Source organism: Podarcis muralis, chromosome 3 (assembly GCF_964188315.1).
Source record: "Podarcis muralis chromosome 3, rPodMur119.hap1.1, whole genome shotgun sequence".
Classification (NCBI taxonomy): Eukaryota; Metazoa; Chordata; class Lepidosauria; order Squamata; family Lacertidae; genus Podarcis; species Podarcis muralis.
This window is the reverse complement of record NC_135657.1, coordinates 27,069,722-27,085,088: the sequence shown is the minus strand read 5'-3', so window position 1 is coordinate 27,085,088 and position 15,367 is coordinate 27,069,722. Positions and strand designations below refer to the sequence as shown.

The window sequence follows — 15,367 nt, the reverse complement described above, 5'->3', positions numbered from 1 at the left end:
AAGTTCCTTTAGTACCCTTGGGTGCAGCTCATCAGGCCCTGGAGATTTGAATTCATTTGAAGTAGCTAGGTGTTCCCTTACCCCCCTCTTTTTCTATGTTGTGCTGCAGCTTCCTCCTTGCATTGTTTATTCTGTTAACAATAGGCTGTGCTTTCAATTTGGGTGAAGATAAGAGACAAATAGTTGTTAAGCAGTTCTGCCTTCTCTCTGCCACCCAACAGCATTTCTCCATCTTCTCCAAGCAAGGGGCCTACTACTTGCTGGTTGTTCCTCTTGCTTCAAACAACTTCTTTTACAAAATAAAGCATGGAATTTGCTTCATAAGGATGCATTTGAGAAGCAAGGTGGAAGTGGAGCTAGGCATTCAGTCATATGGTGCACTCCAAAGAGATTCCCCTAGTGAAGGCCTACTGCATGTAGGGGAAGTGCAAAAGGAAATGAGAAAGAACGGCAAACCCATCTCTCCACCAGCAGCTCCATATATAGCCAAATGAAATCCCAATTAACACTTTTTGGTAGAACACTGAATGTGGGTGCCACTCTGATTGCCAATGTCAGCCATGCAGTGCTTGCACCATAGAGATGATGGTGAAAGTGTACAATTAGGCTGAAACTTGGGACAATTGTGACTTGTGAGAGTGGTCTCATTTATGTATATTTATTCTATTTAGTTATAAGACTGCTTACATATCCTCCATCATAAGGTCCCTAGGCAGGTTACAACAATAGGCAGCAATATCTTACTTTCTTATTAAAACCATAGCAGAAGTAAAACCTTTCCAAATGGTACAAATTAGTATAAATTCATCAAATGGGGTGGGTTCCACAAAACAAAATACCTTAACTATCAAAGGCCAGGGTAAAGATGTGTGTCTTCAACATATGTTGTATAATGAATATGCTAGGAATCTGTGGAGAGAGAGCACCACAATTTAGGGACTAACACAGAGAATGCCTTCTCCTAGACCACCCCTCCCCACACTTCTGAGGGGGCAGGGTTACCAAGAAAGTCCCCTCTGAAGATCAAGAAGGTCAGTAGCCTGGAGACAGTCCTTCAGACATTTGATGCCAGAGACATTTAGGACTTTAAACACTAACATGAGCACTCTGAATTGGTCCAAGAAATGAACTGGCAATCAGTGTAGCTGATTTCAAACAGGGTTCTATGAGTTCTAATTGAGCCCCAGCCAATAATCTGGTTGCTGCATTTGAGAACAGTTTGCCTTTTCACATCATCTCTAAGGGCAGTCCAATGTAGAGTGCATTGTAAACAGTCCAATCTGGAGGTAACCACAGCATGGAGCACAGTGGCCAAGCCATCTCTTCCAAGAAGGACCACAACTGGAGAACCAGACAGAGCGGGAAGTAGGCACTCCAGGCCACCAAGGCTACCTGAAGCTCCAGAGGCAGTGTAGGATCCAGGAGGAACCCAGATGTTGTGCTGGCTCACCGCTATGGAAATGTGGTCTCTTTGCAACAAACATACTAGTTTGGAAAAATATGTTTGAATTCCCTATAACTTAACAACTGCCTATTTGTAGCAAAATCTCTTTATAGGATGATTCAGAAAACGCAAAATTGTGGATTTATTTTCATCGTATGTTGACATTTTCTTTCTCTATAAGTATGCATAGTGAACTAGTTATCCAAAAAGGCCCTCTTTCTGAACCAGTTGGGTCCTATCCCATCCTATTTTAATTATTTTTAACTTTTGTGTTAGCATTGTGTTAGCATTATTATGAATGTAAAAGTGGCATTCAAGATTACCCTTATTGCACACTGTCTGAAACATTATTTTTATTGTGGTACACAAAACTAAAAGCTATAGGTCTGTGCTAATGGTGTGAATCATGAAAATACGAAATGAGAAAGTCATAATAGATCATATTACATCACTAAGTTCATCTTCCTGATAGTGGCAAGAAGATGTGAATGAGTGCACTACCAAAGGGTCTTCAAGTATTCATTTTGACAAAGTAAGGTGAGTGTGTTTCACTGACAAATCAATCATTCATGTTATGTGCTACTTCTACAATTTATTTAGTTATTCATATTCAATTATATGAAAAGTACAGAAAGACACGAAGGGTTTTCTAAGAAAAAAAGCTCAACTGCTAAGAAATTTATGAAATGTCTCTGATAATTTCACTGTGTAGAAAAAAATTGGGTTTATTGAGTGGGAACATGTTCCCCCAGTTCTTTGACTATTTTTTGAAACTCAAACCAGTGTTTAAGACTACTGAATACTGCCTGAAACATTAACCTACTTTCATTTTTAAAATGAAAGTGAAAATATTTATCTTTTATAATTATTGTCATATGCACGTCTGCCCAGAAGTTATTCCTACTGAGTTACTTCCAAGTAAGTGTATAAAATTTTAGCCTTTTTTAAGTCTCAGAAACAGCCTGAAAAAGAAAATACCTCTTTGAATAAACACCATGGATATCATAATTCAACTTTTCCTGTACAGTCGTACCTCAGTTCCTGAATGCCTTGGGAGTCAAACATTTCGGCTCCTGAACGATTGAAAACTGGAAGTGAGTGTTCCGGTTTTTGAACGTTCTTTCGGAAGCCGAAAGTCCAATGGTGCTTCTGTAGCTTCTGATTGGCTGCAGGAGCTTCCTGCAGCCAATCAGAAGCCGTGCTTTGGAAGTCAAACGTTATGGAAGTCGAACGGACTTCCGGAATGGATTCTGTTCAACTTCCGAGGTATGACTGTATTGAACAATCATTCTTTTTTTTTTTTTTTTAAATAATCTTTATTAATTTTCCAAAAAGGTTACATTAAGAATCAAAACTCAGGAACATAGAAACTTACATCCAAAAAAAGAAAAAAGAGGAAAAAGAAAAAGAGGTTCACCTCTTCCCACTTATTTTCAATAACTTCTTTTCAGGACTTCCCCACGTCTCCTCCTATTGTTTCCCAACTCCAGTTTATTTATTCTAGCAAGTTTTTCCCCTAAACATCCTGTACCTTATTTTATTAAAATTACTTAACCCTAGTTTGATTAAATTCATTTTAATTATAAAATTATACTTTAGTTCATTGTTGTGCTAGCATTTTATTAACGTATATCCCTTAATCCTCTATATAAGAATAAAAGAACAGAAAAAAATATAAGCATGTTTCTAAAAAAAGAAAAAAAAGATACCTTTCCTAAAATTGCCACCCTTTCCCTCCCACGGAATCCCCATTCTTATGAAATATTCTTTATTTTATAAAAATCAAAAGGTAAAAAAAGAACTTCAACCCCCTTCGGACTGTTAAATCCCACCCTTCTCCCCCGGTTTCAATCCTTAATCAAAGTACATTTAGTCCATCTTTCTAGCCTGGTGATCTCACGTCCGAGGCGCGCAAATCTCTCACAGTTCCTTTCAGCCGATTTCTTCGAAAGTCTCTCATGCTTAACTCCCAGGATCGAAGACTTGTTTTCTCAATGTTGGCGGTGATTCTTTCAGTTAGGCCTGTTTGCTTATGTCCCATATTCCAACACTGTTTCATAAATCTATATGTCCCAAATAGTCCTGTTTTCACCTTGGTCAGTTTAGGTTTCTTCTTAGCAGCTCTTGGTCTCTCCTCTCCTTTATATGGTGTCTCAGCCTTCCCTTCCTTCAGCTCCTTTTGCTTGGCAGGTGTCTTTTCCTCCTCAATCTTGGGTTCTTTCCCTTGTCCAGCTGCCTGTGTTTTAACCAACGAGTCCCTTTCCAAGTCAGTTAGTGTATTTTCAGATAGCTTCGGGTCTGGTGGGCTCGTAGACAAAACAAGGCCTTTCTCATTCATCTGTATCAATTTTCCCACAAGAGAGATCAGCTCCTTCAAGCCAGCACGTATTTCCTGTATTCCTTGTTTTAGTTCCATTCTTGCAATGTCCAAGAGTCCCCTCTAGAGGGATTCTGGTTTTAGTGATCTTTCCCTCTCCGATCCAAAAGTCAGACTTGTTTGTGTCGATCTTTCCTTATTTGTAATATTTTGTAGCGATTTAATCGGTTAAAGTTTCAATTTTCAGTTCTTTCAACTTTGACAGCTAGTTTGACAGCTGTCAAAAGTATCTATGTCTCAGCAGGCTCTTAACTCGGGTTGCTCCCGGGCTTGAGTAGGGTGATACTTAATTTCAAACAAAATAATCTCTTGTCCTCCAGCACCTTAGCTTAGGTCTTTTAACTCCGTGAGGTTTGTATTTTTTATCCAATCTCACAAATTTTCCCGCAACTTTAGTTGTCAAATCCTTGCTTGCACCGTTAACAATATGGAGGAGACGGACTTCCCTTTTTTTTCATCTCCTCCGTTCGTACCAAATCCAAACCGAAAAAATTTATAATCCAATTTTCAAATTACTCACGGGTTGTTGCTCTTAGTTTTAAGTCCAAATTTAGCAGGAAGAAGTTAGCGCTGACTGAAGAATGGCATGCGGCTTCGCTCGGCAGGGGTAGCAGAAGACTCACAGCACCACGCCGCTCCCAGGCACCCGATCCTTAGCCTTTAAAAAGGCTCTTTCACGGGTCGGGGGGGCGCTTACGATGCCCGCCGAGTCACCATGTCCACGTACCCCGTGTACGTGGTTTGTGAGGGTCCCCGTGTCGCCGGCACGGTAAGACCCGATCCCCTGCTGAGCCGATTCCCTCCGGAGCTCGGAGGGAATCCGCCATTAGCCAGACGCGCCAACCCGGAAGTGTATTGAACAATCATTCAACTCTAATATCTCAGACCCTCAAAGTGTCCCTATATTCCAGCGACATCCCGGATTTAGAGAAGCCATCCCGGTTTCTGATTTGATCCCGGAATGTCCCACATCTCCTTAGAATGTCCCTATTTTCATTGGAGAAATGGAAGGTATGGAGTTATCTGACCCCTGAGCCATCTGAAGGCTGTATAGGGAAGTGTTTAATGTTTAATGTTTTATTTATGTTGGAAGCTGCCCAGAGTGGCTGGGGCAACCCAGTAAGATGTGTGGGGGTATAAATAGTAAAATTATCATTATGGAATGGGATGTCCCAATTTCATTGGAGAAATGTTGAAGGGTATGCTCTTACCTTCTGAAAAGGCTATGGTGGTCTTGCTCTAGATCTGCCTTCCTCACATCTTCAACATAACACATATTATACTTAATTCTAATCAACAGTGTCTGGGATTTCAACATACCCTACTCTGAAGTAAATAATACGTGTAGTGCAATTTATAGCTTACTGGCTTTAGACTTGATTATAATGGTTCAAAAATATAAAATACACTGAAAGGAAGATTGTGGTCACTCAAAGTTAATTAATAACTCCATAATTATTCAGCAGGTTCTTGAAACCTGATGTCAGTTTTCAAATAATGCATCACTGCTGCATCATTAAAAAAGTTACTTCAGAGGAAGCTGACTTCTCAAAAGTTAACAAAATTTCCTGATTAACCAATATTCTGACACAAATGAATGCTTTTCATTGATTCAGTCCATACTTGAATGGCTTTCAAGTGCCAAGTATGCCACCTAGCTAATGTATGAACTATACCATTGACTACTGGGTTTCTCCAGTTGGAAGTGTTTGTTCTTCTCATGTAGTCAGTTTACTAGGCGTTTTATCTCTCCGTGTTATGATGGTGATCTGACCCTAGACCAGAATAATCATTTCAGCCTAAGGTACTGGAGTTGAATGATTATCCAAAAGAAAAAATGTTGAATAGTAAGAATCCATGGTGTCCATTGTTGTTTTCTTTTGTGCCTTTTAAAAGCTGAAATTCTATACATGCTTATCCAGAAGCAAGTCTCACATAACTCTGTTTACACGCAGAGACTTACACTATAAAATGTTTCTTATAAGTACTTTCACTTTTCAAGAAATGGAGCCCCCCAAAAAAGAGGTATAAAGATGACAAGAAGACTAATTAAATGTTGACAAAATTATGGTAAGTTATAGTAAATAGGGACTTTTATCACTATGGAGGATATTGGCTGAGTCAAAAAGAAGTGTTTAAAGACTGTGGGAAATACAGTGGTACCTCGGGTTAAGAACTTAATTCCTTCTGGAGGTCCGTTCTTAACCTGAAACTGTGCTTAACCTGAGGTACCACTTTAGCTAATGGGGCCTCCCGCTGCCGCCGCCGCACCACCACCGCACGATTTCTGTTCTCACCCTGAAGCAAAGTTCTTAACCTGAGGTACTATTTCTGGGTTAGCGGAGTTTATAACCTGAAGCGTCTGTAACCTGAGGTACCACTGTACAAGCACTTAGGCAATGAAAACATTTGGGAAGTTGCAAAATTGGGATAGTAAAAACTCTTGGGAAGGGAGAATTACAGTAGTACCTCGGTTTAAGAACAGTCCGGTTTAAGAACAATTTGGTTTACAAACTTCGCAAAACTGGAAATAGTGTCTTTGTTTGAGAACTTTACCTTGGTCTAAGAATGGAATCCGGATGGTGGAAGGGCACCGGAAGCGGGAGGCCTCATTAGGGAAAGTGCACCTCGGTTTAAGAACAGTTTCAGTTTAAGAACGGATTTGCGGAACGGATTACGGTAAGTTCGTAAACCGAAGTACCACTGTATCATGCTTTAGTGGTGAGGGAGGAGATAATTCAAGTTTAAAGAAAAACAGCCAAAAATGTTGGCATTGAAATCCCCATTAGAAAAACCTTGCAAATTTCACATTATCAAGTTGTCACAACTAGAATACTAAGGTTCAAATCCCAGCCAGTGACCAAGTAAAAGGTCATAATAATGACCTACTTAATAGTTATGTTGTTGGAATTAACACAATTTTTAAACTTTCCACAGATTACTCATTTTATAGACATGATAAAAATAGGGCTTATGGGAAAAGATTAAAGTGAACAGAAATATCATATGTAGTAAGGTAAAGGTAAAGGTACCCCTGCCCGTACGGGCCAGTCGTGTCCGACTCTAGGGTTGTGCGCCCATCTCACTTAAGAGGCTGGGGGCCAGCGCTGTCCAGAGACACTTCCGGGTCACGTGGCCAGCGTGACGAAGCTGCTCTGGCGAGCCAGCACCAGCGCAGCACACGGAAACGCCGTTTACCTTCCCGCTATAAAGCGGTACCTATTTATCTACTTGCACTTAGGGGTGCTTTCGAACTGCTAGGTGGGCAGGAGCTGGGACCGAAGATGGGAGCTCACCCCACCGTGGGGATTTGAACTGCCGACCATACGATTGGCAAGCCCTAGGCGCTGTGGTTTTACCCACAGCGCCACCCGCGTCCACATTATATGTAGTACACAACACATATAGGTTATCTACCACAAATTAATAGCAATTAGGGATGTTCCACTTTAGATCAAATGCTATTGAGTTAAATCTTAGCAAGAATCCTACTGGTGAGTAGAGAAAACTTTCATCAATAATTAGTTGTGATATAAACGTCCCATGTGCATGCATTCATAGGATTGCTTCAAAAAGTCCTTGTTATACTACAACTGCCCATAGTCACAAATGACTAAAAAAAATTATAGGAAGCTGAATTTAATTTTAGCCTGAAACAAGATAACAGGTAACTATTGTCTGAAAACAGAACATTATAGTGAATAAATTTCTGTAATTTTCTTCACACTCACTCTATCATTAGAGCTATCTTAATACCCTACTATTGCATAATGTTTATCTTTATATCCTTCAGAAAATTCAGTTCTAAAATACTGTTTATGTGTTCAGTCACATGGGAGAACAATCCCCACTGAAGCGAAAACTGTTATTATAATTGTACCATGAATGAGCAACTGAACTCCATTGCTCAACACAATATATTTTCAAGAGCAATTAAGTAACTACATAAGATGACAGGAGGAGGGCAAACTTCCAAGCAAGAGGAAGAGTGAAAGCTTATGCCTGCTATAGAAAGTATGGAGAACCTTTTGCACTCCAGATGTTGCTGAACCACAGCTTCCATCAGGCCCAACAAGCATCGCCAATAACCAGGGATGATGGGAATTGTAGTTCAGCAACATAAGGAGGCCCCTAGATAACCCGCAACTGTGCTATAGAATGGCAATCAGCATGTTGGCTGCAACTCAGGTGAAGCTGAACTTTTCAAAATGGGCAGGTCATAAAGTGAGTCCAATAAAATGATGACGTTGTCACCCAATGCATATTAAAACGGGCTAAAACTGCTCCCTTTAAACAAACATACCATCAAAACCATCCTACCAGTTGTTTGCTGGATTATGTCAAACTTTTCTCACTACCACCTTGGGAGCCCTCCAGAACCAACTATTTGTGGATTAGGGGTGCTTAAGAAATGCAACCTTTGCAAATTATTGTATGCATTTGTGAAATATCTGAACACAAGAGTTTTGATTAGGACTGCTTGAAGAGTTTAGTACTTCTTTGATTTTCTATATAAAATTACCTGACCCACACTTTAGCAATTAATGAGAGGATCTGAATTGAGCTATCTACCTGATTAACACTTTCCTGAATATTAAGACATAGTCCTCAGCAGCTTAAGCATGCCAAAAATATGCATTTTAGTAAACACTTTGTGAGGAAATACACATTTAAACAGTGCTTTTTTCTGGAGGGATACAGGGGTATGCATACCCCTAAATATTTTGTGAATCTAAGTCATTGAAGGGCAGTATTTCAATATGAGTATGAAAATGAGAGTACCCCTAAACATTTTTTTCCTTTTTGAAAAAAGCACTGTGTTTAAATATGCATTTGGGGAGAAAATTCATGTTTAAATTATATCTTAAAATGCATATTTAAATAAGTGTTTTTGAAATTATCATTTATATATTTATAAAAACCAGATCACTGTAGAATGGAATAATGGGTAAAAACATGTTAAAGTGACACAGGCTAAAAATAGGCAGATTCAGCCATACCTAGCTGGGGCATCAGCTGTTTTCATTCAGAGCTCTATACATTGACAAGAGTGAAAGGGATCAAATGCAACACCAATATAAGGTATCTTGCAATGATTTACAATGTGTGTGCATTCAAACACTGAAAAGTCTGGGCTTTTCCTAGGTAGAATCAAATATTCTTTTTAACAAGTAAGTTTAATCAGACTGCACTTCAACAACAGGGGCAGAATAAATTTACTTATTTAATAAAATGCATGCATAAACATGCCCCTACCCTTGGACTACTGTGGTCTTAGTATACTGATTTGTCTCTATTCTCCTAGCACTGAGAACAGTATAGTAAAGAGAGTGACCCTAAAGCCATTTGAAGACTCACTGGGGGAGGGGCAGGTGGAAATGGAGCTGGGAGGCCCATTGATAAGATGAAACTTACACCGCTGGAAATCCTGTCTCCTTGGTAAGCCCATGGAAAGTTCCTCAGCAGTAGGAAGCAAATCAGGGTGAGTTGGGGGCACAGTGTACTTGGAAGAGTATTCCCCTAACCTGCTCCCCAAAGTAGGCAACAACCACACCGCTCATGGAACTGGCAAAATCAAGTCCTTCCCATTGACTGCAATAAAAGGGACGAAACAAAAAATGTCCCCACCAAATGGTTTTAAAAGCTACCCCCTCCCATTTCCCTCCCTGGGAAGTCAGCAGGCAGAGCTCCAAATGCAGTAGCTGCTCTGCCACGGAATCTCCTCACCACTATTTGTCCTGCCAATGGCAGTAGTATTAGTGGGAATTAAAGTACAGTAAGCTTCAAAAGTTCAAAGTGATATGTTGTATCTGGTACCCTCCACTGACTCCTGCAAAGAACTGCTTATACTTGATTATGGCCAGAAATAATATTCATACAAGTCAGTAAGCCTCCCGTTTATTCTTTTGCCAGGCAATATGAGTAAATAACAACCTGAATGTAAGAGGAGAATGCTGTATTATATCTGCCAACAAACAGCAATTTAAGAAGCACAACAGAAGCATTTGATGGAAGGATTTGCTCCATTAGCCTAGCATAAAAAATGAAATTAGCAATGATTTTTGCACAATAAAGCCTTAAGTCAAATTACTTGTGCCAAACATTATTTCTTATGGATATCAGGCCATGGTACATTGTAGCTGGTATAGCTGCATCCGTGTAACTAATAAACAACATTTCCTTTAAAACATGGCAAGAGCACACTTCTTTACAGGGAATTACCTGAATCAGTTCTTCAAGTACTGTGTCATTCACACAGTTGTGGTGTGATACGAACTCCTGCTTCTGGAGCACAATGGTTGTTCTCTGGTTACTTTCATGTGGCTGCTCCAGGGCTTTGAAAACAGTAGCTCCAATAATTAAATACAGAACCACCACCAGAAAAATGGTTGAGACCGTCTTCCATTTCATAACATTAATAGTTGTATCACTCTCCTCCCGTGAGGCAAGCACAGTGGGTTTGGTAGAAAATGAAAGCCTGGGCTTTGAGTTCTGAGTGGCAGATTTGGGATCCAGCAAGTCAGGTGCCGCCACTGATGAAAGAAGAAACAAAAAAAAACAAAACACAAAGTTACTTTTTCCCAGGCTTGTCACATATTTATTCAGTATTTCTTTTTGCTAGAGGGTAAGACAGAAGCTTTAAATTCATATAACAATTTAACTTCTGAGATGCTGACATTATGAATGAACTCAACATTTCCATCTTCCCCATGATTTACAGTTTACTATATAGACTGAGCGGTTCCTGCAACCTGTTGTGACAGTACTGTAACAGTGGTGCAAGTATTGCAAAAATGTGAATAGCATTTTATATAATTTCTGATGGTTTTAACATTTCTTGTTTTGGTTTAAGCATTGCACATGAGATACCCAACCTATGTTTTAAGTTTAGCTCTGAAAGGTTAATCTCTTCTCACATCTTACACACAGTGCTGAGAAATGCATTATTAACCACTTCCTCTTGTGCATAACTTTCAACAAAAATTCCCCTGTACGATCACCGAGATATTGGCTATATCAATGTACTTTTTTTCTCCAGTTATTAATTTGTTTTCAATGACCACAATCCTCCTTGCAGTAGTGTTAGGGAAATTAATCATGAGTAGCATCAGTCAGCAAGTATTTGTTAAGTGAAATCCATATTAGAAATGTGAGTGCTGGTACTAAGCTGAAAAAATGCATGTATGTGGGTAGAATTTAAAGTAGTTCTTAAGTGCTAGGACCAAAGTTGTAGCTGAATGGGAGCCTAGGATTTTGCTACCTCTATGTCATGCAAATATTAGACGACTTTTTTTCTTACAGCAGCTACATATAGAAGCCAATAAATTATAGCCTCCATAACTCCTGAAGAGTTAAATGAGAATATGCCACATCAACACATTTGAAATTTCTCTATAAGGTCATGGGAATATTGGCCATATTTAATGTATTTTTTCTCTCCAGTTACTAATTTACTTCTGAGTGACCACAGTCCTCCTTTCAGTGGTATTAAGGAAACCCCCACACCTAAAAGCAGATGCAAATCTCTTTCCCTTTATCATTTTCATCATCTGAAAGGTGGACATGCTTTGGAGAAAAAGGGGGGTGACAGAATGTTGTATCATACTTCCCATGCAAAGAAGTTCAACTATATAGCATTATAGCACCTTCAGACATAGAACAAGAGAGACTTGCACGCATAGTAAATTTAATTAGTATAGCTGTAGACGTGAGCTCCCCTTCCCCCCAAAAGGGGCAGCAGGTAGGAGCTGTCACAGATGAGAAACTTCAGGTGATCATTCGTCATGACTCATTGCACTGAGCTGTCATGTAGTTACTCTTTTTCAACTCCTAGAAAGCTATAACTTGAGGCAATACCTTCACACGCCTAAGACCCTTCATTGTATTGGCTGCCTGGCAACTTTTACTGCCAAACAACTACACTGATGCAATCAGATATTTCTAAGTGGCTGAAGATGCAGTCTTAGAGCCACCTCACTCTGCCTGCAAGAGATGTGATGGAACTAATCCCATTGATTTGAGGGGGAGCATTACAGAGTCACTGGTTTGAATGATGCTTGCCTAGGGCCTTTAATGTAAGCTCCCTTTTTGACCGATGGTGGTAATGGCTTGAAGGCAGGGCAATCTACAAGCTGATTGGGCTGCAGCTACCAGCGTTAAAGCCCTGTGGACTTTTACGGATACCTTGGATTGACAGATAAATATACTTTGCTTTAACTGGGTAGCGGATCAGGTTGAGGAATGTGCCATGGGCAGGAAAATTAGGACAATCCGTGGGGCAATCCCCATCCCACCACTGCTCAATGCTGGCACTATCACTTTGATCTTTCTTCCCCCTCAACGTGTTGTCACCCTGCTTCATCGCTTTCTCCCACCCCAAAATGGTGGCAATCCAGATTTGTTGCAACAGCCCTCCTGTTATTCACCAGGACATTCTGTTCTCTTATTGTTATTTTTTAAAATGTGCCTCCCACCTTCTGCCCAGATGCAACTCACGCCCATACTCCAAAGGAAATCCTGGCCCCCTAGGGAAGTGCAGTCCCTAAGTTCCCTTGATCCACTCCCCTTTAGGAAGCTGTATGCAGCTAAGCTAACAAAGCAGGGGTGGGTGGGAGGGATGCGAGCTTAAAGCGTCTTCTTCTTAACGCTGATCGCATATATAGCAGACATCCCCACTCTCGGCATCCCCCTTCCCCATCAATCCTTCACTGTTCATCCATCCCCATCCACCTGCTTAGCCCTTATGAAGCTCATCCACCTTGCCAAGATTCAACACCACCACCCCGCTCGCTCCCAGGGTAAATAAGGAACCTTCACTCTGAAAAGCATCCCGAGAGATAAATTACATCCCCATGCCTCCCCCTCCCCCCACTTTTTTTTTTTAAAGGGAAGCAACCCATTTTCCTCCTCTCCCCTTTAAAAATAAAGAGAAAAGATGCTCTTGAAATGGTTTGCAAACGGCGCGTCTTCCCATGCCCACAAGGATAGCAGGGAGCGGGCTGGATGCGGGAGGGGTTTTATGGACCTCCCGGACCTTCGGCTTCATCCCCCCACCTTCCCTTTTCCATATGTCCCCAGCCGAAGCAACACACACCCCTTGAACAAAGATTAAGTGCAAGGAAGCGCCTAGGAGCCAAGGTGTTGCATGCAGCAAGGAAAGCTCGTGCAAGAAGGATGGAGAGCTGGGGGGGGGGGGGAGGCGAGGGAGGGATGGAGGCAGAGAAAGACAGCGAGGCAGGTGGGTGGGCATGGGCAAAACGGGCTCTCCTGCAAATGGGTGGGGTGGGGCTCTTTTGTGTGGGGGGGAGTCCCCCCTGCCCTAGAGCGAAGATGCATCGGCAAAAGCAAAGGAGCATGCAGCATTTTTCTTTTTTTGTCTTCCCAGGCATATATCTCTCTCTCTTTCTTTCCTTCTCTCCGAGCCAGCGAGACGCGCCATTGTAACGAGTACTCACTTCTTATTTACAGACCCGGTGCCCTCTCCTCGCTTCACGGCCAGGCATTTTTTCAGGGCTCGGGGAGGCAGAGTTTGAGAGCTGAGAGAGGTGGCGAGGGGGTCGGGGTGGGAGAGGAAAGAGGAGGGGAAGGGGGGGAGAGAAAAGAAAGAGAGAGGAGCAGCGCGTGGGTCGGAAGAGGCACCACAGAGATAGAAAGAGAGGGAGAAGGGGGGAGAGAGGCAGGCGGGCGGGCAGGCACACGCGCGCACGCACACGCAGGGAGGCATACAAAAAAAGGAAAGGAAAGAAAGAAAAAGAGAAAGCTGCTCAGCTCGGATTCCACGCGCGCCCTCTCGCCGGGGTGTGAGCTGCCTGCGCGCGCCTGTGTGTGTGTGTGTGTGTGTGTGTATGCGCGTGTGTGAGGCGCCTCGTGCGTGCGTCTCCTGCGGTGTCTGGGTGCCTGTGCAAAGCGACTGGCTCCACTCAAGGTGTGTATGATTCCGTGCGTGTGTGTGTGTGTGGAAACTCCCTCCGCTCGCTGCTCTCCTCCTCTCCCCACCCACCTCTCCCGGCCACCTCCGTCCTCCCAACCTTCCCCAGCGCGCGGCTCGCGCCTTTTTGGACGTCAAGGGGTCTCCGCACTCCGAAAAGGAAGCGACGGGAGTCTTCTGGCGCGCTGTCCACGGAGCCCTTCCCGCAGTTCTCGGGGCTTAGTTTTTGTGGAACTGCTGAGGTGTTTGTGAGGGGCGAGTACCTTCGCCCGCCCCTACCCCTCTCGCTTCGAAGAGGCGACTCTGCCGGCTGGGCGCCTCCAGAATTGCCCTTCCTACATATCTCTCTGAATGGAGGGGGCTACAGGCAGCCTGCAGTGCCCTATATATTATATATACAATTAAAGGCAGATGATGCTCAGGCATGACCTATGGCCCTGACCCCTCTCTGCGGGCAAGCTTTCCTGCTAGGGTGGGCTCTTCGAGGCGACTCTCCTGCCAGATGTGTATGACTGACAGCCCTTCTTCCCCGCCCACCCCGATGCGCGCGCCCGCGCCCGTGGCACGACGGGCCGGCCGATACTCGCCAATCGGCCCTTTTCCCGCCAAACGCCAGTTGTGTGTGGAAGCTGAAGCCGTTGGTCTCCTCACGGGGCAACAGCCACAGGAGCCCTGCCAGCACCAGTCGACCCGCATCAGCTTCTACCTGCTCTCTTTCTTATGCAGCCAGTCCATCTTCCTCCTCCTCCACCTCCGTCCCTCATAAAACTCAGCAGGGTTGATGGGGGACAAAACTATAATTAGTTATCTCTGGTTCTGCCCGTCATTGGTTCTGGCTCCGCCTACTGTTGGTTAGATGTATATAACCAACCATTTTGGTTATATATTATTAACTATTATTGGTGATGGATGCCAGCCAATGCTGGGGAGGGAAGTCCAAATAATTCTGTTGATAAATTAGCTAAGCTCTTGGCTGGAGAGACTGGCAGGGACTGTGGAAGCAACTTGCCAAAGACCAGTTTCCAGAGGGTTAAGTGTAATGAAACTGCACACCTGATCCCTTAAATGAGAGCAACCTGGGCAAACCTTTAGTTAGGCCAATTTCACCTGTGTTGTTTGAACTGGCTTTTCTGCATCTGCAAACTCAATTGGCTTACAAGGTGCATTTGAATTAAAGCCATCTCTCTTTTGCTTTCTATCCAATGCTTGGCAAACTCTCACATGTGTGCTGGTACAAGCAGCATGTGAGAGAGGCTCAAAGGCATGTTAAGTTTTAATGAAAGGTCCCAAGAAGGCTGTCCCCAGTTCACAACAACTTATTAATGTTTATATGTATGGTCCTGACTGAGACTCTGGGCTCATCCACATTAATTTTCCTCTGCACTTTCCAGGTATTGGGTTGTGCTTTTCCAGTCTGTGCCACGTCCTTCCTTCCTTTTGCCCCACTTCTTTTCCCTGCAGAAACCCACTCTTTAACGCTCTCCGCAGTCTGCAGAAAAACCCAAATTGCTGTTTGTTCTGATTGAGCGTTAGAGAGCGGGTTTTCTTGGGGCAAGTGGTGGGTTAGAAAAAGCACAGACCCGTTTACGCTTTCTCATTGAAAACAAGTGCATATAAA

The 15,367-nt window shown here is 42.7% G+C and overlaps 1 protein-coding gene across 3 annotated transcripts in view; it reads right to left on the bottom strand.

Annotated features, from left to right (window-relative positions):
- The window catches only part of KCNK2 (potassium two pore domain channel subfamily K member 2), a 90,844-nt gene extending 76,912 nt beyond the window's left edge, over nucleotides 1-13,932 (bottom strand). For 2 of the 3 annotated variants that reach the window (XM_028724646.2, XM_028724647.2), the window contains exons 1-2: nucleotides 13,277-13,552; nucleotides 10,044-10,354 (exon numbers count right to left, since the gene is read on the bottom strand). In XM_028724646.2, the coding sequence (XP_028580479.1) occupies nucleotides 10,044-10,354; nucleotide 13,277 (312 nt within the window). In that variant the 5' untranslated portion in view covers nucleotides 13,278-13,552. Of the gene's footprint in view, nucleotides 1-10,043; nucleotides 10,355-13,276; nucleotides 13,553-13,849 lie in introns of those variants that run through there. The other variant, XM_077925586.1, reaches the window with a different exon arrangement.
- Between the last annotated feature and the right edge of the window lie 1,435 nt (nucleotides 13,933-15,367).